Source organism: Phyllobates terribilis, unplaced genomic scaffold (genome assembly GCF_046119375.1).
Source record: "Phyllobates terribilis strain yellow unplaced genomic scaffold, ASM4611937v1 Scaffold_2__4_contigs__length_985480577, whole genome shotgun sequence".
NCBI classification, from domain to species: Eukaryota; Metazoa; Chordata; class Amphibia; order Anura; family Dendrobatidae; genus Phyllobates; species Phyllobates terribilis.
Window position 1 is genome coordinate 449,157,338 of NW_027362762.1, and position 24,726 is coordinate 449,182,063.

Genomic DNA, 24,726 nt, shown 5'->3' on the forward strand with positions numbered 1-24,726 from the left:
TACATTTTATTAATGGTTAAATGTCTGTTGATGATGTAAGTAAAGCGCTGGGGAACTAATGGTGCTATACAAGAAAGTAAAATAAATAATGGTTAAATCACAATAAAAGTTATATGTTCAGTCTTATCTGAATGTTAGTGTTTTCACACAGCTTTTTTTACCTGTCTAGATAGTGTTATATGACAATGATCACTGTATTTTTGTAATACTCAGCAAATCACTACTTAAACAATACCAGAACCAAGACAGCCTAATTTGCATCATAACACTAATTGCAATACACATAGATCTAATAAAGGAAAACTTTTGACATGAAGCCTATAGAAAACTGCCAGAAAGAAATCCTGAAGAAGTAAAAGCATTCCAGCATTCAGCAATAAAACAAAAATTGAAAAATGCAGTATGATGGTTTCTGTCATTGCTCACAAATTATATGCGTGGAAACAATCCATGGACTGTGTTCAATATACAATTTCCACACCTGCTCTTTGCTCATTCCTACAGAGGAAATAATAGAACAGCGGCTTGCACAACAGGTGTGGAAAGCTTTGATGAATGGAGTTCATAGTGTTTCCCTTCAATACTTCACATTTAAACAACGTTCGCTAACTAGCAAGAAAGATAGCCTATGACTCGGCAGCAAGAAGAGAGGCTTTCCCTGTATGTCCCAGCACTATAATAGCCATAGTCCACTAGAGAGTTACATCATTTAAAATGTACAAGTCTAAGTTTCTACATGTCCATAGACATAGTAACAGATAAATAATAATGACAAAGTATTGCCATAAAATGAGTAACTGTGTAAAAAGATAACACTGAATACTACTTATATTTCACTGGGTTAAAAAGCTAAATTCTGCGAGAAACTTTTAAAAAAAATACCATATGTTGCTACCAAAAGACAAATACTTTCTAGCTAAGTAGAAAATTCTCATCCCCCAGAAAAGCTAAATTAATTACAACCAGAACGAAGTAAGTCTCACTTGGCTACAACATTTTCCAACCACTATTCAGGTCCCAGAAGGTGGGCAGAGGAAATCCTGGTGACGGCCAAGCATGTCACAGTTTGGCTTGGAGGTCTAATTCCCTACTCATAAACTCGGAATTATATATATCATATTATACTCTTGTGACATTTTCATATAATTACACTATTTCAACATTAAAAACAGAATTTAGTTAATAATATTGAGGATTGCAACAATAAGAAAGTTAAATTTACATTTCTTTCCTATATTCAATGTTACACAAAGCCAGAGAGGCTGGTGGTAATCTGAGACACCTTAAGAATCAAACTAAACATGGGCATGCAAACCATTCCAATAACCAACTAAAGTCAGTTATCAGGTCTTGAAGGATAAAGAGGCTGATTGGTGAGTGGTAGTACAGTATAATACAAGTGGACTTTACTCATCTGGTAATGGCTACATCCAGTAGAATAGGGGAATCTTCATGCAGAGCTTTTTGATGTGGATTTTTAGGCTGATTTGCTTCAAAATCCACATCAAAGAATTTCTAAAGAGTATTTTGATGTGGATTTTGAAGTCAAATTCCATGCCAAAAAACGCAGTGTGAACATACACTTACATATGATGGCACATATACTATGTTAAAGAGGACCTGTCACCAAACCTAAAGTTGCCAGTTTTTTCTCTTATTTTATGGCTACTTATGCAGAGCAGCCTAAAGACACCCCCCAAAGAATCCTGTGAGCCATACCCCCTTGTAAAGACAACAAAAAATAGAACTTAACAAAAAGGCTCTTGTTCTAAGTCATACATGTGAAACTCTGGCCCACAGGATGGTTTTATTTGGCCCACGACACCAGACCCACCACCCTTATGTGGGGCCATTATTCTGTATGGAGGATCTTGTGGGACCCATTATTGTGTATGGAGGACCATGTGGGGCCCATTACTCTGTATGGAGGACTATGTGGGGCCCATTATTCTGTATGGAGGATCTTGTGGGGCCCATTATTCTGTACGGAGGACTATGTGGGGCCCATTATTCTGTAGGAGGATCTTGTGGGGCCCATTATTCTGTATGAAGGACCTTGTGGAGCCCATTATTCTGTATGGAAGACTATGTGGGGCCCATTATTCTGTATGGAGGACCTTGTGGGCCCATTATTCTGTATGGAGGACTATGTGGGGCCCATTATTCTGTATGGAGGATCTTGTGGGGCCCATTATTCTGTATGTAGGAACTTGTAGGGCCCATTATTCTGTATGGAGGACTATGTGGGCCCATTATTCTGTATGGAGGACCTTGTGGGCCCATTATTCTTTATGGAGGACATTGTGGGGCCCATTATTATGTATGAAGGAAAATGTGGGGCCCATTATTCTGTATACTGGTTGACCCGCGACTGTGTAAGTTTTTCATTTTGGCCCTCTGTGTATTTGAGTTTGACATCCCTGTTTTAATTAGAGCTTGGAGTTTAAGTAGAACTGAAAGTTTTATGATTATTTTATCTATTCTATATGTAATCTATTACATAGTTTGGGAAAAGGACAAACTAAGCATCAAAATCAGAGTGTGAACATAGCTTTAGGGAGAATTGACGTGGCAACATTTTCTCTTCTATATTCCGACCACAATTCCCGACCCATCAAGTCCTGTGACCTGAATTAGCAGCTACTGCAAGTTCTCAGGCTGAGAATTGTGGCCGTAATACGCTCGTGTGAACCTTTGCAATGTCATTTTCTGCTGGAGAGAAACTATCTCCTCTGCACTAATTACACACACCTAGTTATACAACTACTGATCATGTCAGAATAAAACAAGTCTGGAGAAGTGATAAATAAATGACAAACTCTGCAGCATGATAAAATATATATGAAATGGGACACTCCAAGTCAATTACCTGTAGAACTACAACTTCTCAGGTTAATTGAGGATAAAAAGAGATGCAAAAATATGACTAATATAGAAGCTACAAAAATAAAAAGTGAATTGAGCAAAAAAATAATCCTGCTGCCTTTCCCTCTTCCACCTGTCCACTACTTTTCAGGCCTCATTCAAACATCCATGTTTAAATATGTACGTGAAAAAATGGTACCAGTCTCATCATTGTTTCGGATCAACGTGTCATCAATGAATGGTCCATGTGTGTATTTTTACCATCAGTGTGTCATCAGTGTTTTTCACGGATGGATAAATAAATACTGCATTTTTCGGAATATAAGACGCACTTTTTTCCTCCAAAATTTTGGAGAAAAGTGGGGGGTGCGTCTTATAGTCTGGATAATGCATTGTGGATGGTGGAGAGTGGGAAGGCGGCGGAGGAGCGGGACACAGACAGTAGCGGTAGCCAGCCCACTACTAAAGAGAATGAATATTCACTCCTCTCGGCACCCATTTTTTTAAATAGCGCACACTGTCAGCACTGCCGCGGCTCCTGCAGGAGCTCAGCGATCCTCTGTGCCCTCTTTTAGAGAGAATTAATATTCACTCCTCTCCACTCCCATGTGCGCTATTAAAGAAAATTAAACATTGACCCCTCTCCACGCCCATAGTCCCAGCGTGGAGAGGAGTGAATATCCCCGCAGCTCACCTTAGCGTCTGAGGGACAATGGCAGTGACGTCACGCGCTGCTAAGATCAGCTACTGCTGGCAGCAGGACAGGATGCAGCGCTGGAGCAGAGGGAAGGAAGGCGAGTAGAAGTGTTTATTTTTTTCATGTGTGATGTTGTAGCCATACATACAAGGATAAGGGGCCATGCATACCAGGATGGGCATGGGGGGCCATGCATACCAGGATGGGGGGCCATTCTTACCAGGATGGGGATGGGGGCCATGCATACCAGGATTGGGGATGAGGGGACCATGCATACCAGGATTGGGGATGAGGGAGCTTTGCATACCAGGATTGGGAATGAGTGGGCCATGCATACCAGGATTGGGAATGAGTGGGCCATGCATACCAGGATTGGGGATTGGGATCCATGTATACAAGTATGAGGGGCCATGCATACCAGGATTGGGGATGAGGGAGCCATGCATACCAGGATAGGGATGGGGGCCATGCATACCAGGATGGGGAGCCATGTATGCCAGGATTGGTGATGGGGGGCCATGCATACCAGGATAGGGATGGGGGGTGATGCATACCAGGATGGGGGCCATTCTTACCAGGATGGGGATGAGGGGCCATGGCTACCAAGATGGGGATGGGGGGCAATTCATACCAGGATTGGGAAGGAGTGGGCCATGCATACCAGGATTGGGGATTGGGATCCATGTATACAAGTATGAGGGGCCATGCATACCAGGATTGGGGATGAGGGGTGCCATGCATACCAGGATAGGGTGGGGGGCCATGTATACCAGGATGGGAGGGTCATGCTTACCAGAATGGGGTTGAGGAGCCATGTTTACGCAGATGGGGGGCCAAGCTTACAAGGATGGGGGGGGCCATGCATACCATGATGCGGTGGGGGGGATACATACCAGGATTGGGGATGAGGGAGCCTTGCATACCAGGATTGGGGATGAGTGGGACATGCATATCAGGATTGGGGTTTGGGAGCCATGAATACCAGGATGAGGGGCCATGCATACCAGGATTAGGGATGAGGGGGCCATGCATACCAGGATAGGGATGGGGAGCCATGCATACCAGGATAGGGATGGGGAGCCATGCATACCAGGATGGGGATGGGGAGCCATGCATACCAGGATTGGAGATGGGGGCCATGCATACCAGGATAGATATGGGGGGGTGAAGCATACCAGGATGGGGATTGGGAGCCATGTATACCAGGATGGAGGCAATTGTTACCAGGATGGGGATGAGGGGCCATGGATACCACGATGGGGATGGGGGGCAATTCATACCAGGATAGGGTGGGAAGCCATGTATACCAGGATTGGGGATGGGGGTCCATGCATACCAGGATTGGGGATGGGGGTCCATGCATACCATGATGGGGAGCCATGTATACCAAGATGGGGGCCATTCTTACCAGGATGGGGATAAGGGGCCATGGATACCAGGATTGGTATGAGGGGCCATGGATACCAGGATGGGGATGGGGGCAATGCATACCAGGATGGGGATGAGGTGTGCCATGCATACCAGGATAGGGTGGGGGCCATGTATACCAGGATGGGGGGCCATGCTTACCCATATGGGGATGGGGGGGCCATGCATACCATGATGGGGTGGGGGGGCATGCTTACCAGGATGGGGATGGGGGGCCATGCTTACCAGGATGGGGATGAGGGGTGCCATGCATACTAGGATGGGGATGGGTGGTGCCATGCATACCACGATGGGGATGAGGGGTGCCATGCATACCAGGATGGGGATGAGGGGTGCCATGCATACCAGGATAGAGATTAGGGGACCATGCATACTAGGATTAGGATACCAGGATGGGGACATATATATACCAGGATGGGGGATATTAGTACAGAATTGGGGGACATTAACCCTATAATAGTGTCAGCAGCAGACCCCCCCACATAACTTGCATCATGACCACATTTTTTGCTTACATTTTTTTTTCTATTTTCCTCCTCTAAAACCTAGGTGCGTCTTATAGTCCGAAAAATATGGTAAATTACAAATCTTCTCCTATTCTTTGCAATACTAAACACAGACAGCAATTGTTTTTTGTTTTTTTTTACCATGTTCACTAAATGCTAAATCTGACCTGCCGTTATGATTCTCCAGGTCATTACAAGTTTGCATATACCAAACATGTATAGGTTATTTCTTATTTAAGTGGTGAAGAAAAAATAAAGTTAAAGCATGATCTGGGGCTGGGTGAGAGCTTAGTTTTGCGCACCGAGCTGACGTTTTTATTGAAACCACTCTGAGGTTTGGGGTAGATACGATGTTTTGTTCGCCTTTTATTGCATTTTACTGCAATGTTCCGGTGACAAAAAAAAGATAATTCTGGAGTTTTGATTTTTTTTCTCGTTATGCAGTTTACCAACTAGATTAATTCTTTTCATATTTTGATAGATATTTTGTGAACGCAGCAATACCCAATACCGTATTTTGCGGACTATAAGACGCACCCCAAATTTTGGGGAAGAGAATAGGATAAAATTGTTTTTTTTTAATAAACTGTGCGTGTTATCATCAGTTTACTTTATAGGGGCCGAGGTGTTGGTGGAGCGGGGTCCCAGGTGGCAGGGTCAAGGCAGGACGGGGTGTTCGGAGGCAGAAGTTGGGAGATGGATGCTGCCGGAAACTTCTGCCTGGTGCAATGCAAGATGGTAATGAAGGCTGGAATGGAGATCTATCTTCTACAGCAATTAGTCTTTAACGTAATGATAGTTTAAGATTGGTCTGAAGACCACATGGGCATCGCCTCGAAGAGGCCTCCACGAGGAAACGTTAACGTGTCCCAAAAGCGTTTTTTTCAATATGACACTGCCAGGCTACATGTTGCTTATTGTGCTAAGGGCAGAATGTGTGGCCTAAATGTGCTACAATGGCCTACAGCAACTCCAGACTTATCTGCTTTCGAGAACATCTGGAACATCATTGGTGTGCCCAAGTGAATAGTCTTCAGCGTGGCATTACATTCCTCAGACAACCAATAATAACCTCACTGATAGCATATCAAGGTGCGCAAGTTCATGTATTTCTGCGTATGGCACTCATACTTGATTGAATAAATTAAGGGGTTTTGAAAATGTGGTTTCCATTTTTTCATAATTTGCATATCATTATCATGTCTATTGATCCTGTAATTTTCATAATTCCACAACTTTTCCTACTTCGTGTTGCAATTTCAATGCTGAGGAGAGTATATACAGTGGGGGAAATAAATATTTGATCCCTTGCTGTTTCTGTAAGTTTGCCCACTGACAAAGACATGAACAGTCTATAATTTTAAGGGTATGTTAATTTTAACATTGAGAGATAGAATATCCCAAAAAAATCAAGAAAATCACATTGTATAAGTTATATCCATTTTTTAGCATTTTGCAGTGAGAAATAAGTATTTGATCCCTCTGGCAAACAACACTTAATACTTGGTGGAAAAACCCTTCACAGCAGTCAGACGTTGTTTGTAGTTGAGGAATTTTGGTCCACTCCTCTTTGCAGATCATCTCTAAATAATTAAGATTTTGAGGCTGTCGCTTGGCAACTCGGAGCTTCAACTCCCTCCATAAGTTTTCGATGGGATTAAGGTCTGGAGACTGGCTAGGCCACTCCATGACTTTACTGTGCTTCTTTTTGAGCCACTCCTTTGTTGCCTTGGCTGTATGTTTTGGGTCCCAGCCACGACCCAGCCCTCTTACTGACGGAAGGAGGTTGTTGGCCAAAATCTTGCGATACATGGCCCCATCCATATTCCCTTCAGTACGGTGCAGTCGTCATGTCCCCTTTGCAGAAAAGCACCCCCAAAGTATAATGTTTCCCCCAACATGCTTCACGGTTGGGACAGTGTTCTTAGGGTTGTACTCATCCTTCTTCCTCCAAACTTCTCACTGCAAAATGCAAAAAACATATCTAATTTACACAATGTGATTTTCTTGATTTTTTTTGGGATATTCTATTTCTCAATGTTAAAATTAACCTACCCTTAAAATTATAGACTGTTCATGTCTTTGTCAGTGGGCAAGCTTACAAAAACAGGGATCAAATACTTATTTCCCCCACTGTATATATGTACACACACACACACACACACACACACACACACACTATGTATAAAATTACAGTCTGTTTAAATACTTGTAATTCTTGATTACGGCTTGTACATAAACAAGCAATGACCTACAAACCTTTCAGCGCCATGTGGAACAGTTACTAAAAATGTTGAGATTAGTATATGGCCTCTGTCTTTGTCAGTGCTTTTCACATATCAAGCAGCAGACAATTGAACAGGATGGCAGGTACACAGAGCAGAAAGAATCTGAGCTGTTGTCGGGGTTAACAGTTAGCCCTTCAGCCCAAAGTAACAGATAATCTCTAGTTTGATGTAATTGTCTACACAGGGACTGTAAAATTAATGTTTTTAACTCTTTTGTATCAATTGTATATTTTATTTTTATGTGATTAACAGTCACATTTATGGGACATGGGATGAATTAAAACTTCAGGTTTCACATACTCTATGTTGAGGCAAGATGCATAAAACTGAAGAAAAGCCGCACCGTCTGTGTGACAGGACATCAGTAATTAGCATATCAAAAGTTCTTACTAAACATAACACAGCAATGGAAAATTTATACAATATCATTTCAATATGCTGGAGGTTTAGGGACCTAAAATCCAGTAACAAGATGCCCAAATCAGTTGATGTTTAAGTTCCACATGTAGAATCAGTAAGACCGAGGTCCTGAAAATAGCAGATACTGGGCATAAAATTGATTCCAACCAAAATTATTGATGGTTTATCCGTGGAATTGTTCAATCAGCAGAAAAACCCTTTTGTCAATTATAATGACCAATAGAGGTCATAGGAATGAGAAAGTGAGAGCAATGGAACGCTTGTGCTGATATCCATTGCAGGATATGGAGGGGGATATATACAGCTCTGGCAAAAATTAAGAGACCACTGCACAGTTTTCTAAAAATCACCATCTCTACATGTCTGTTGGCCATTCCATTCCAGTGTCAGTTGAATTCCAACCACAGTCCACCTCATTCTACTTAATGTGCTTCTGATTAGGTGATCACCTGAACCAAATCTTATGTAACGAGGGAAAGTATAAAAAACACTGCTGTGGTCTTCACAATCCTCTTGCAATAGGACAAGCTGGATGGCGAAACAAGTGCTAGGAATAGCCCAAAAGTAATTTGAATGAAAAAATAACTTTTAACCATGCCAAAGGAGTTGAAAAGAAAAGTCTTGAGTGAGGAAAAGAAGGGCTCAATTCTGGCTTTACTAGCAGAGGGATACAGTGAGCGTCATGTTGCCTCCATCCTTTAAATTTCGAAGACGGCAGTCCATTACAACAAGGTCAAGCAGCAGACATTGGGGACAACAAAGCTATAGACCGGCAGAGGGCGAAAGCAACTCTCCACTGACCAGGATGACCATCATCTTATTCGAATGTCACTCAGCAACCACAGGATGACATTAAGTGACCTACAAAAGGAATGGCAAATGGCAGCTGTGGTGAAGTGCACGGCAATAACAGTTCGTAACAGGCTCCTAGAGGCAGGCCTCAAGTCATGTAAAGCTAGAAAAAACCCTTTCATCAATGAGAAGCAAAGGAGAGCCAGGCTGAAGTTTGCCAAAGACCATAAGGATTGGACCATAGAGGACTGGAGTAAGGTAATCTTCTCTGATGAGTCTAATTTTCAGCTTTGCCCAACACCTAGTCGTCTAATGGTTAGACGGAGACCAAGTGAGGCATACAAGCCACAGTGTCTTGCACCTACTGTGAAATTTGGTGGAGGATCGGTGATGATCTGGGGATGCTTCACCAAGGCTGGAATTGGGAAGGTTAATCTTTGCAAAGGACGTATGAATTAAGCCACATACAAGGTTATCCTTGAAAGCCACTTGCTTCCTTCTGCTCAGGCAATGTTCCCCAACTCTGAGGACTGTTTTTTCCAGCAGGACAATGCCCCATGCCACACAACTAGATCAATCAATGTGTGGATGAAGGAGCACCACATGTCATGGCTTGCACAATCTCCAGACCTGAACCCCATTGAAAACCTCTGGAATGTAATCAAGAGGAAGATGGATAGTCACAAGCCATCATACAAAGAAGAACTGCTTACTTTTTTGTGCCAGGAGTGGCATAAGGTCACCCAAAAGCAGTGTGAAAGACTGGTGGAAAGCATGCCAAGACGCATGAAAGCTGTGATTAAAAATCATGGTTATTCCACCAAATATTGATTTCTGAACTGTTCCTGAGTTAAGACATGAGTATTGTTGTCTCTAAATGAATAAGAACTTGCTTTCTTTGCAATATTTGAGGTCTGAAAGCACTGTTTCTTTTTTATTATTTTGACGATTTCTAATTTGCTGCAAATAAATTTTTAGCTTTGAATTTCAGAGACATGTTGTCAGTAGTTTATAGAATAAAACAACAATCTACATTTTACTCAAAAATATACCTATAAAGAGAAAAATCAGAAAAAATGAAAATTTTGCAGTGGTCTCTTAATTTTTGCCAGAGCTGTATATGTATTTATATATAGATATATACAGAAAGATAAATATTTATATCTATATGTAGATATCTAAAAAATACTTTATTTGCATGTTCTTCTTACTATTATCAATGGAATCAACTATCAATAAAAAGTCAAATTAATTATTGCCCTTGAGAGTAAACTTACTTGTAGATCTTTAACATTTGGAAAAGGAATTCCTACTGTTACAACAGCGCGGGCATTGTCATCAGAGAAGTCTAATCCTTCACTCACTTTACCTCTGCAGACTGCAATCAGGAGGGCACCATCTGAAATAGAAAGTACAAACTGGGATAAAGTAAGTAATAAGGCCGCTATACACCAGGGTTTCCCAACTCCAGTCATCAAGACCCACCAAAATGTCATGTTTTCAGGATTTCCTTCAGCCATTTCTCCAACGCCACCATACACAGAAATGCTTTGGTGAGCGCTCCTAATTTCTTTATGAGACCGTCACTGCTAGAGGACTCACCCGGAGTACAAAAGGATCGAATTTTGGAAGATTAAAAGACTAGATCGCTCTTTCCCTTGCAGCAAAGCCAGGTAGGCTAGGGTTAAATCCTAGCTTTACAGGCTCTGATTAGGTGCCCCTGGCTGGCTGACCAGACTGGATTGTATTGGAGTTGGGGAGAGAGAGACAAGCCAGATTCTTTCTTTGGAAAGAGACTGCACAGGCCATGTGCACCAAACTGCAAGTATCAGTGATTGCTGTGGACAATAGCCGTTTTGTTTGACCAATTTGGGACTAGCTCAGCCATGTATGAGTAGCCAGGGTCTATTTTGTTTGGTTTGCTCCTGGAAAAGGCTAGGGAACTTGTGTTTATGGCTTTGTTTTTCGGTGCTGTGCAACCTGTGGAAATAAGCGTCACATTGTTTTGACACAAGAATCGAGTGCCTGTGTGAACGCTACCTAATGCCTTCCTGAGAGCGTGAATCCCTATACCCTCTAACAACATATGTGGGGGAAGACATGAGAGGCTTTCATACACATTACACTATTAGCCAATACCCCCAAAATCAGCTGCTTTGGCCACCTTTAGTCTAAAGGTTGCGTTCACGCACAGACTTTTCAGAGAGTTAGAGCTTAAACAGAGTCTTCCAAAGTCTTAACTGTTAATGTATTTAAAAGGTACAACAGCTGCATATACTCTATCTTATAGACTACAAGAGATGTGAGAGTTACTGCAAAAGTCTTGGGCTTATAATTTTTTTTGGTATGTAAATATATATATATATGTAAATATATATATATATATATATATATATATATATATATATATATATATATATATATATATATATATATATATATATATATATATATATATATACACACACCATCTTTTCATAAATGATCAGCTTTTCTTTGCTACACTTACCCTTCACTCCCTTAAAACGTATGGCATCGTAATATGTCTGCAGTAATTTATCAAAATCCATTTTATCTCCTCCTTGAGGCTCTTTAATGACCGTCTTGATCTGTTCTAAACTCTCCCATAAACCAGTGTGCATCCATCTGTCTTTTAATTTTTCCAGCATCTAAAAAACAAAAATGTTCATTAATGATCATATTATTTTATTTTAATCATTCTCCAAATTTTCACAGTGACTTGTGTAAAATGATGGAATCCTTCCTAATGGACATTTACAGCTTCATGCTATAAAAGTCGGCTAGGTGTGGGTGTTCCACCTTTGGAACTCACACATCTCCAGAATTTCCCCAGTATGCCACAATTGCTGAATTGCTTCTATAACTCTCATAAAACTGAATGGAGAGATTCATGTTCATGCACTGCCATCTTTCTGCAACTCAGTAGGTGGAATGGTGGTTGAAGAGACCTATATTGTAAGATTTTTAAGGTATATTCTGTGGATAGCCATGGTTCCCTAAAACATAGATTAGGTACTTCACTGATAACAGATGAAAGATTTTTGCATAACATGATGTTTTATCAGCTATACCAGTTACCCCGAGGAAGCCACTCACATGGTGATACGTGGGGGCATTGTTCCCCTCATCTTTGAGGTGTCCAACTCTTTTACATGGTAGTTTTGAACACTAGCATTTCAAGTATGAATTTGGCCAGGGTGCATTACTCTTTGGAATATACATTCAATGTTTTTATGTACAGTCTTTATTCATAAAGCAGTTACAGTAAAGTAGTGATTGCTTTGGGGGGATGTGGCCTAGCGTGCATGCGGTGATATACTAAAGGTCTTCCATAGCTTCTGTTCTAACCTATATTCGTCTAAGGTCAATTACTCGCAAGATGATTTGGCGGATTACCTCTAGGGTATAACTCTCCCTTGTCTGGAGGATAACGATAGAGTTTTTTAGATTAGTGAATTTCCTTGGAAGAAGTTAGCCAAGCTGTAGGGAAAATGGCTAATGATAAGGCCCCTGGTTCGGAAGGCCTTCCGATAGAAATCTATAAACATTTTGAGGAACAAATATTACTGAGCTCCCTGGAAATGATAATAAAGCATTTTTATCAGGGGTGTTACCAAAGTAGTTATATGAGGTGGTAATAGTTGTTCTGCCCAAGGAAGGAAAAGATAGAGAACTACCTGATTCTTACAGACGTATCTCATTGCTGACAACGGATGTTAGGATATTGCCTAAAATTCTGGCCTCCAGACTGAATACAGTTATTGAATCAGTAATTCATTCGGATCAAGCTGGCTTTATGTCCTCTAAGTCAACTGCCATAAACCTACATGGGCTTTTTTTGAATTTGCAAACGGCACATGTGGTTCCTAGTCGGAAGGCCGTCTTATCCTTAGATGCCACCAAAGCATTCGATAGTGTCAAATGGGGTTATATTTGGTCTGTGTTAAAGAAAATGAGGTTTGGCCCTAACTTTATAAAATGGGCTATGGTGATGTATAAAGCCCAACCACTAAAATAAGAACAAATGGAGAGGTTTCTGGAAACCTTGAGCTTCACAGGGGAATGAGACAGGGCTGCCCACTGTAGCCCTTACTTTTTGCTATAGCAATTGATCCGTTAGCTTGTAATATGACAGCATAATGGGATAGAGGATTTTAAATTTGGGAACCAGGAAGAAAAGATTGCTCTATATGCAGATTATTTGTCAATATTCTAAACATTTTGCTTCCAATTATAATGGGAACTATAGAGAGATTTGGGGCGTTCTCGGGATTTACCATAGATTGGACGATAAAGACATCTCAGGACTAAGTAGTTCTTTCATGCTCCCAGTAGTCTCAAAAATTAAATATCTCTTACCATATATATTACAAAAGAGACAAAAGGTTACATCCCTCTAAACCTGAGTCCATTGGTAATTAGGTCCAGAAATAAAGTTAAAGCAAATTGCAGGAAATTGCAGCTCTCAGACTTGGGATGGATACATCTGATCAAAATGTGCCTTATGCCTAAATTCTAGGCATAAGGCACATTTTGATAAGATTCATCCATCCCCATCTTTATGTACTGCATAATTCTCCTGCTTGGATTCCCAAATATTGGTTTAGGAAGATGCATAACATTTTAGGGACTTGGTTTGGAAAAGGGTTATACCCAGCATAAAGTTGGAGAAGCTACAGCCGCCCAAAAATATGGGGGTTGGCCTTGCCACATACTTGGGGATATTTTTTAGCCTCCCAATTTCAACATTTTAGAAGATGGGCTTTGGAGGGAGTGCAGGGGCAAGGCTTTGCAGTGCTAAAATTTCTTGGGAAGGGGCGGGGGTAATTTAGTAGAACTACTAGAGGCATACAGGCTTAAGTCTAAGCCCGGATGCTTCCGGACTTTAAATCTTGTTTATAAAATCTGTTGGGCATGTAAGAAATGGTTGAGAATGGGAGGTATATTCCAAGTACAACCCCTATGTGGAATAAACCCTGTTTGAAGGGACTGCAACTTTTGGAAGGTTTGGGAGAATCGAAAAGGAGAGGATTGACATACTTACATCAATTATATAAGGCATGGGCGTACCCACCGTGGGGCAGGGGGGGGGGGCAGCTGCCCCCCCCTAGAAGCAGGGCCGCACGCCGCACACCAGAGCCGGCGTCAGCACCCGGCGCACCCAGGCAAATGTCAGGGCCCTGAGCAGGCGGGGGGGGCCCTCACCGTCAGCACCCGCTCCCCCCCGCTTGCTCAGGGCCCCAGCACCAGGCACAACACTTACCTCTCCCCGTGCCTCATCAGCAGCTCCTGCATCCTCAGCGGCTGCTGCACTGTGACGTCTCAGGTCAGAGGGCGCGGTGACGTCTTTACACCGCGCCCTCTCCTGAGCAGTCACAGCGCAGAGCGGGATGAGGCCGGCGACGCTGAGGAGTCCGGAGCAGCGGCAGCATGTGAGACGTGAGGTGAGTATTTGATTCTTTTTTTTTTGCCCCCCCCCCCCCCACCCCCCTAGTTTTGAGCCTGGGTACGCCAATGATATAAGGAGTGTTGTTTCTGCACATTTGAGCATTTAAAACAGACTTTTAACTTGTGTGACTGACTTCTTCAAGTAAGTACAATTACAGCATGCAGTAAGAGCTCAGGAGTCTGTCTCCGATCAGTCCATCTCCTTGAATGGGGTGTTTGACTATGTGGTAAATGAAAAAAATACTAAAGGCCAAATATACTAAATGTAGAACACTTTATAACTAAAGATACTTGGAGACCCTATGGCTGTAGTTAAATCTAGATGGGAGAGGAATATGGGACAAATTACTTCAGAGGAGTGAGATGATATTTTAGAATCACCAGGGAAAGTATCGATAAATACGACCCAAATAAGATCCCAAATATTTCTCATACAGAGAGTATATAGAACTCCAAAAGTGCAATATCGGATGGGCCTCAGGACAGATGATTGTTGCCCACGTTGTAGGGAAGATTGTGCAGATTTGGTCCATATGTTCTGGTCCTGCTTTCACCTGGTTGGGCTGTGGGAACAGTTGGGTAAACAGCTTCTCAAGGTCTTTAAAATTCAAATATATCTCAGTTCTAAAGTATGTGTGTTGGGCTATGTGGGAGACATTTGAAATTCATTCCCATTACAACTGACTATAGCCCAAATACTGTATCCATCAGTAAGACCATAGATAAACACTGGTTGGCAAGAACTGCTCCGTCAATGGAAGGTATTGTGAGCTGTTTAAATACCACCTTTCTGATGGAAAAAATACATTCAGTCGCATGTAAAAGTTTGGGCACCCCTGGACAAAATTACTGCTATTGTGAACAGGTAACCAACTTGAAGATAAAATGATCTCTAAAAGGCCTAAAGTTAAATATGACACATTTTCTTTGTATTTTAGGCAAAAAATATATATAGATATATTTTCATCTTTTACATTTTAAAAATTACAAAATGGAAAATGGGCCGATGCAAAAGTTTTGGCACACTGCATGGTTAGTACCTAATAGCACCCCCTTTAGAAAGTATCACAACTTGTAAATGCTTTTTGTAGCCAGACAAGAATCTTAATTCTTGTTTGAAGGATTTCCATCCCTTCTTCCTTGGAAATTTCTTCCAGTTCTGTGAGATTCCTGGTTAGTCTTGCATGCACTGCTATTTTGAGGCCTAGCCACAGATTTTCAATGCTGTTCAGATCAGAGGACTGCGAGGGCCATGGTAAAACCTTCAGCTTGCACCTTTTGAGGTAGTCTATTGTGGATTTTGACATGTGTTTAGGATCATTATCTGTAGAAGCCACCTTCTTTTCAACTTCAGCTTTTTTACAGATGATGTTATGTCAAGAATTTGTTGAAATTTCATTGAATCCATTCTTCCCTCTATCCATGAAATGTTTCCGTGCCATTTGCTGCAACACAACCCCAAAGCATGATTGATCCACCCCAATGCTTAATGGTTGATGAGATGTTCTTTTCCTGAAATTCTGTGCCCTTTTTTATTCACACATACTTTTGATCATTGTGGCCAAAGAGTTCTATTTTAACCTCATCAGATGGTCCACAGGACTTGTTTCCAAAATGCATGTTCATTTGCATACTTCTGATGCTGAATTTTATGGTGAGGACGCAAGAGAGGTTTTCTTCTGATGACTCGCCCATGAAGGCCATATTTGTGCAGGTGTCTCTGAACAGTAGAACAATGTAAAACAACTCCAGAGTCTACTAAATCTTTCTGAAGGTCTTTTGCAGTCAAGCGGGGGTTCTGATTTGCCTCTCTAGCAATCCAACGAGCAGCTGTCACTGAAATTTTTCTTCGTATTCCAGACCTTATTTTGACCTCCACTGTTTCTGTTAACTGCCATTTGTTAATTACATTTTGAACTGAAGAAAGGGCAATTTGAAAACGCTTTGTTATCTTCTTATAGCCTTCTCCTGCTTTGTGAACCTCCACCATTTTCATTTTCAGAGTGCTAGGCAGCTGCTTAGAAGAACCCATGACTGATGTTTTTTTGGCACAAGGTTAGAGGAGGCTGGGTTTTTATAAGACTGGGAAATTTGCATCACCTGGCCTTTCCTAAAGATAATAGTGAACAAGCCATAACTCTAACAGGGTAATGAAGGTCTGACACCTTGGTCAAAGTTATCGGAGCACACAAATCTCCAAAGGTGGCCAAACTTTTGCATCGGCCCATTTTCCTTTTTGTTATTTTTAAAATGTAAAAAATTACAATATATAGATATTTTTGCCTAAAATACAAGGGGAATGTGTCATCTTTAACTTTAGTCCTTTCAGAGATGATTTCATCTTCAACTTGCTTAACTGTTCACAAAAATAGTAATTTTGACCAGGGGTGCCCAAACTTTTACATGCCACTGAAAGTAAAAAAATAATTTATTGAAATAAATGACACATTTTATTAAATTAATTCTTATTTTACTAAAAAAAAAATAAAAAAAAAATACTTACCTATCTGCTAATCCCCGATTCCATTGTCTAATAAAAATAAAAGAAGCACAAAAATACTCACCTGTCACATTCCCACGCAGATCTCACACGAACAGCTGTCACATCAAAAGATGTGACAGCTGTTCATGCCTGTAGAAACACACACTGCTGGGAAAGCGATCGCTCCCGGCACTGTGTTGAACTGACTGAGGTCAGTCAGCTGATCTTCTCCAGTGACCTCCTTTACAGCCCTGGCGTACCGTGGGAATTTCATTACGAAGCGCCGGGGCCGTAAAGGAGATCACCAGAGCAGCGCTGACTGAACTCCGTGAGACACTGGTGGGAGTGCTTTACCTTCCCATCAGTGTACCGCTGGCAGATGTTTAGAGCGGTCACATCTAATGTGGCTGCTCTAAACATTGGATCTGAGTGGGACCCTCGATTATTTTGGACTGCGCCGGAAAGGTGAGGATGAGGTTGTTTTTTTATTTTTGCATTTACTACAGGAGATCAATGGCTTCGGGGATTAAGGTGTAAGGTGAGTATAGATGCTTTTTTTTATTTTTTTTAGGGGGCGAGAACGTTTGGAACAGGTATGAACTACATTTATTAAATTTAATTTTTTTTATTGGGCACAAATTATTTTTTTTTGGGGGGGGCACAACTTTTTTTTTACTGGGCACTAATTTTTAATTTTTTTTTATTGGCACTAGAAAGCAGAAGCACGCTGATGGGAACTACTGCTCCCATCCTCACTGCAGCACGGGGGACAGACGTAGGTCGATGGGAGTAGTAATCTCTTATCAGCCTACGTCTGGCTGCCAGCAAACCCGGACACTCGGACCCCAGGACACGACAGGACACCCCCCAGACACCCACACACGGACAACCAGACACCCACAGACAGACCACAGACAACCACACACGGAGACAGACACACACGAGCACCACTGGACACACTCACCAGCTGGATCAGCCGGGAGACATCAATCTTCATGCGGCTGTACCAGGCGGGAAGATCGGCCATAGCGGGAGTCGGGAATCCTAGATTATGGGAATCTCCACTTCCTTATTATGGGATGCTCATGGGAAGGACTTCACGCCCACTGAGGTCACTTCCTATTTGCTGCGTTTTTGTGGAACAAGAACGCAGCAAATATTTTTAATACTTGTATATTCGCTGCGGTTCAAAAGACCGCAATGGGCGCAAATTCGAGGAGGAAACGCGCAAACAATGGACATCCGCTAATCCTGAGCGGAAATTTCCGCATCATGTGCACAGCACATGTGGATTACCATTGCAATAGCTGGCAGACCAATTAGCAAGCATTTTCACAGCATTTCCACGGTGGAAAAACACTTTATGTGCACATACCATTAGAGATCATTTAATCTTCAATTGCTTAACTGCTCACAATAACAGTAATTTTGACCAGGGGTACCCAAACTTTGCAAGCCACTGTACATCAAAAGGTGGGGGGGGGGGGAGGCATTGCAAAATTTAGTAAACAGTGGGTGGCATGAATTAAATGTCCGGCGGTGGTGTCTGGCAAGAGATGTCATATTTAACTTACTAAAAGTGACCTAATATTTCTTATATGAAACTCCTTACTTTATGGTTCTCATGTTTAAATTGTTGTCTAGATATTGTACCTGGTATAATAAAATATGAGTTCAGATAGGTGAAAGGGAAGGTTGGGAGGGAGCAGAGATGGGAGAAGTTTGGGCATTGTATTCTTGTCATAAACAATGATACAAAATTGTATTCTATTTCTTGGGATTGTATAATATAATTATTTATATCAACCATTTTGCAAGATGTAAAAGTTTACTCAATAAAAATGTTTTTTGATTAAAAAAAGTAACGATTGCTTTAGTGGAACTGCTACTGCATACATAGAGGTAGGAAATAGGTGATTGTGCCATTTATCATTGGAAAGTCCCTGTTTTTCTGTGTGACTGGTCTTGAGATATAGCCTCTTTCTTCTTTCTCAATATGATATTGGATATTCTTCTGTTATATTAGCCTGAAGCTTGAGGGTAATACAATTTTATACAAAATATCCAGTGGATGCTACAAATATCTGTTTTAGGAATACCCTTTTTTTGAAACTACATTACACAGCCTAGTAAATGACACATTACTGAAATCAGGCTCTCTTTCTCTGTATTATGCTGCACTCAGATTACATAACAAAAACTGCTGACAGATTCACTTTAATGCCTTTTCTGAATAACTGCCAACAAAATTGTACTAGTATTCATCAATTGGTGTAATTTTGGTATAAACCTATTTTAGCACAATTAAGCAAGCTTAATAATGGCCACTGATATAGCAGAAATACTTTTCAGCATTAACCTTATTACAGCATTTCATAGATATAGAGACAAAATGTTTATGAAAAACCCTAGACCTAATGCGTATGACAGCTCAATTAAACACTAGTTGAGTTTTTTTAACTTGCTACAATCAAAAGTAAAAGTAAGAATACTTTGGTATGCTCCTCAATAGAGATGAGAGAACCCGAACTGTAAAGTTCTGGGTTCATACTGGACAGCTCGTGTCCGATGCTGAACTCCGAAAACAGACTTCTTTTGGAAGTCAGTTTTACAGTTCGGGGAGACAGAGATTTTCCAGCTCCAAAGTTTGGGTCCCCATTGATTTCTATGGTGTTCGGGTTCTGGTTCAAGTTCAGGTAAAGTTCTGGTACCCGAACCGAACTTTGGACTAAAGTTCGATCAAACCCGAACTTCCACGAACCCGCTCATCCCTACTCAACTGTCCTGTTTCAACTCGACCATCAGTAAACCATGGACTTTAGACCTGCACAATTGAGTGAGATGGCATAACATTACAAATCGTTATGGAGAGTGTCTGGAAATAATATTATTGACTGTATGCTCACTTAGCTACCAGTGAAACTGTTATAACAATAATCATTTCAGATCTTTTTTATGCTAGCAAAGAGACTACAAAATTAGCACTCTGATTGGACTGTAGACAAAGTGATACGCAATATCACTGAGCTAGGGAGCTGTGAAACAAATGAACCATTCACAGTTCTTACTAAGGGATGGTAAAATGATTTACCGATAAAACATAATTCCCAGAACATTCTATTTAGCTTTTACATCTTAGAACCTACTGGGCATTTCACCAAAGGTAAAAAGCTAAAGAATATTTGAAACTACTTATGTGCTACTTGGTAGAAAAATGAAGAAAAACATCCATTGCAATGTTAATAAAATCATAGCATCAACACTGCTGGTAGCGAAAAAAGTTAAGAGTGTCTCAGTGGAGAATCACTGATCTAAAAGCCTTCTGCAATGCAAGCTTCATCATGTGTATGCTGCCTACATTTTCTTCTTGATTAAGCAACAATCAAAGTGCTTCTCTGCTGTGACAAAGAGAGGGTTGAAGAGTCAACCAGAAGTTCAATCTGCATTGCAAAAAAAAAGAAAAGCTACCTGCTTTTTAAAATTGTATTTGATTACATTAAAAAAAATCCATACTATTACAGTGCATCTTATGTACAATTAGTTGGAAAATCTAAAAGTGTTACAAAAAGTAAATATAAAGAAAGGGGAGGGATTTCACCAAGACTTGAGTTTCATATGTTACTATTGAACCCAAAGTCCATATGTGACATGCAGAAGTAGTGCTGCTGCAGAGTGTGACATGCAGAAGTAGTGCTAATGCAGAGTGTGACATGCAGAAGTAGTGCTGCTGCAGAGTGTGACATGCAGAAGTAGTGCTGCTGCAGAGTGTGACATGCAGAAGTAGTGCTGCTGCAGAGTGTGACATGCAGAAGTAGTGCTGCTGCAGAGTGTGACATGCAGAAGTAGTGCTGCTGCAGAGTGTGACATGCAGAAGTAGTGCTGTTGCTTTAAAAGCATTCAGCAACTATTAGAAGTAACACAAGCACAGGAGACAGGAAGTGTTGTGCTCCAGGTAAGCCAAATATAATTAAGGGTGTTTATAACCTGCCCTTCTGCCAGAAAATGAAATAAATGCAAGCTATCAGCTAGTGTAGATTTCAGCTATACCGTACATCAGGTTTCTCTATGCATATATAGTATTTTTTTGCACAGTGGGTTACCTTGGCCACTTTATGAAGTACAGGTTTGTGCTTTGTTTTTATATATTTATTTTTGTGAAATAGCGGAAAATGACAAGAAGTTGCAAACTTTTTGTGCAAACACCCCATGTGTCAGATTTGCTATCTTTTGATGCAAGGAAACAGGCATAAAAGGAAATGATAATTTCCCTCTAAGGACTTTAGCATTTTAATTACTAAATAAAGATGCTCATTTTCTTAGGTAACATTTTTTCATGTCATCTTTCCTTCAGACATCAAAAACTAAACATGTCCCCAAAGAGGGCACAAGAAAAACAGACATTCTTAAATTAAAGATTGATTTCTTCTCTTAATCAGACATCCACTCCTGTTTTTGGTTAAATTCATTTAATACATACTTTGGATAATGCAAGATGTTTGGCCATCATACTGCGTGTGCGGGACAGATTGGCTATCATGCTGCAAGTGGAAGACGATTTGGCTATCATACTTTCATTTAGCCTTCATACTGTGTGGGGAGTCAGTTTGGACACACTGTGATTGGGGGTTATTTGGCCCTATGCTGTTTATAGGGGGTTGTGAGGGACATTATACTGCGTGAGGGGCATCATACTGTATGTGGAGCTGTGGGAACAATCGTACTGTGTGTGGAGCACTGTGGTGTCCATTGTAGTGTGTGGGGGGCTGTGGAGTCCATATACTGTGCATGGGGGGCTGTGGGAACATCATATTGTGTAAGGTGGACCATTTGGCCATCATACCATGTGTGGAGGCAGTTTGGTCATCATTCCTTGGTGTCTGGCTGTATGGCCACATAAGAAGTGTAGCATTTACCTTATGAATCTGTGTACTCTCTGCTCTTGTACTTCATTCCTTAGCACACAGAGAGAAGCAGCAGAGCTAAGGAAAGTATACAGCAGTGCTGAGTAGTGTAGATGTGAATCGAGAGGGGCAGGTAAAAGACTTGTTATAAAGTCTGTCTTGAACTATTTTTTTCAAAGTGAATAATGAGTTCAAGAAGCAGGGGGAAGAATAGGAAGATGCTTATATGTGAGTAAAGAAACAGATTTTTCTGACAATAAGTATTAGGCTATGTGCCCACGATGCAGAAATGCTCTGTGCCCACGATGCAGAAATGCTCCTGATTTTTATTGAGCATTTCTGCATCTCCCTTGGCAGAAAAAACACATGCGGATTGTACATGTGGATTGTACATGTGTTTTTCCTGCCAGGGACATGCGGATGTGAAGAGTTCTTCACATGCATTTCCGCATGCGGTTGACAAGCGCTTTCCAAGCAATTTTAGCATCACTTGGAAAGTGCTTGTCAACTTGGTCACACTATATAAATCCATGCAAACGGCATGGATTTATATAGTGTGACCATAAGAATGTTAAAAAATAAATATATACTTACCTTCCGATGGCCCCCGGAGTCTTGCTTCCCTCCGTCCTGGCTGCCGGCTGATCGCGGTACACTGAAGGACCTGCCGACGTCAGCATTGCGTGACCCGTCACATGACTATCACGTCAGCGCAGGTCCTTCAGTCCATCACGATCTGCCGGCAAGTGAGGACGAGCGCAGCGGCGGCCGCCAGAAGGTAATTATAACATATATTTTTTATTTTATTCTTTTTTTTACAGGTTCTATGGTACCTGGGTCTGGATGAGAGTCTCCTGTCCTCCACATCCGGGTACCATCCGCACATTGAAACGCATGGAATGCGCATCTACATATACAGTGATGCAGAATCCATGCATTCCAATGCAAGTCAATGGGGGCTAAAACGCAGCGCTTCCGCAAATTAATTGGTAGTGCTGCGCTTTTTTCCGCAATGATAATCCGCAGTGGAAATTCCCGCAGCATGTGCACAGCACATGCGGATTATCATTGGGGAACATGGCAGGCCTTCTACCATGCGTTTTTTAAGCGTTTCTGCAGCGTTTTTGCCACTGCAGAAACGCTTAAAAAACGCATCGTGGGCACACAGCCTTACATAATTTATTAAATTTGCTGTATTGATTTATGCAAGGTTTGCTGAAAGTACAGTTCAAATTTATGCCCTCCTTCCCCCAATACACTAGATAAGTCATAATAATTAATCCTTATTTTAGTAATTTTTGTTACTCACCTGTCCTGGCTCCTTACGCTAGCGCCGGTTACCTCTATGCAACTCCATTCAGGGTTACAGTGGTAACAAGGCAAACATCTTTTACATCACCACTCAAGGCCTTTTAAGACTGACTCAATCATGTGCTGTCTGAAGAATAACTGTTTAAAGGGGTTATCCATACATTAAAAATTGATCATCATTTGGATAAACCATCAATATTAGATGGTGGGAGTCAGAAAACTGACACTCCCTTCGATCAGATATTTGAAAAGGCAGGAACACGCCTGTAAGAGTCGCAGCTTCTTCAAACAGCTTCAAACTGCTGATCAGTGGATGCGCAAATAGAGCCTTTTTCAAAAAAAGTCAGATAACCCCTTTAACAGTATCTTTTACATGTTAAGGCACTAACATAACATTATTACTTAGCAGCAAATTAGAGCAGATGAGCAATATATATACATAAAAATATGTAAGCTCAAAAGCTGGGTCAAAGATGCTTATAGTCTTGAGACATCTTCAGGAAAAACACAGTATAGTATGAAAATATAAGGAATACATTAACATCTAAAAGGTAACTAAATTGCAGAAACCAGTACAACTTTCATAGCTTCATAAAGCATTATGGTACAATATATATTTAAAAAAGAAATACAAAAAAAACATTATCCATGCTTGAGTGAACAAAGACTTGACTAAATATTTAATCAACACAAATAAAGAAATAGTGTTATAATTATAAAGACCTAACATTTTTTCTCCTATGAAATATTATCTAGGCCTGTTTAGATTGTGGTTTTTTCTTGAATTGCCTCCCACCACCTCTTACTCAACAAAAAACTAACTGTACTGATTGGCCCACTTCCGTAAAATTCCCAAACTACTAATGTCAATAGTCCAGTGAGTTCTCCCTTCCCAGGCAACAACACTTATCTTAGCTGCTTTCCTCCGTCGCTGGCGTGATCTAATAATACACATGTAGGGCATTGAGTGGACTCAAATTCCTAGGTATTACCCTGTAAATCGGTATTACATTACTGTCCACTGACAAATTGCAGGCTGCCGTATGTAAACAGCAGCCTATAGTTTGCTGACAGATTTGCGGGTCAACAACTGGGGATATGAATTTCCCCGCGAGCACTAATCATTTCCACCACTGAAGAGGGTGATTCCATTAGGGAATTAATGGTTATGGTAAAACAACCTTCTTACAGACTTCAGCCCATTAGTTTACAGCATTTGCATATTACAATTGTATGATAGGCTAAGATGAGTGAGTGCTATATAAAAGAGATATTGATTATAACAGTTACAATCATTCTAACGAGTAGGACTGTCTGATATTTCTAGGGACAGATCTGGTGCACTCTGTTCCTCATTCTTCAAAAGCTTTTAAGCGACAAAATTGGTGTAAGGAGCTTTGAAAAGTCAGTAAATTGAACAATGCAAGGCTAAAAAAAAAATTCTGTGACTTTTGGCATTTACACACCATTTTTGTCCAGCTCTAACGGCAGCGTGGAGACCCTGCTTGTCAAATACATGACAAGCAGTGGTATTCCTTACACTACAAATCTTACTCCAGAGGCATAC

The 24,726-nt window shown here is 41.1% G+C and overlaps 1 protein-coding gene across 2 annotated transcripts in view; it reads right to left on the reverse strand.

Moving 5' to 3' along the window:
* The window catches only part of BRIP1 (BRCA1 interacting DNA helicase 1), a 369,260-nt gene that overhangs the window by 47,085 nt on the left and 297,449 nt on the right, over window positions 1-24,726 (reverse strand). For both annotated transcript variants that reach the window (XM_073665493.1, XM_073665494.1), the window contains exons 15-16: window positions 11,506-11,665; window positions 10,274-10,395 (exon numbers count right to left, since the gene is read on the reverse strand). In XM_073665493.1, the coding sequence (XP_073521594.1) occupies window positions 10,274-10,395; window positions 11,506-11,665 (282 nt within the window). The remainder of the gene's footprint in view (window positions 1-10,273; window positions 10,396-11,505; window positions 11,666-24,726) is intronic.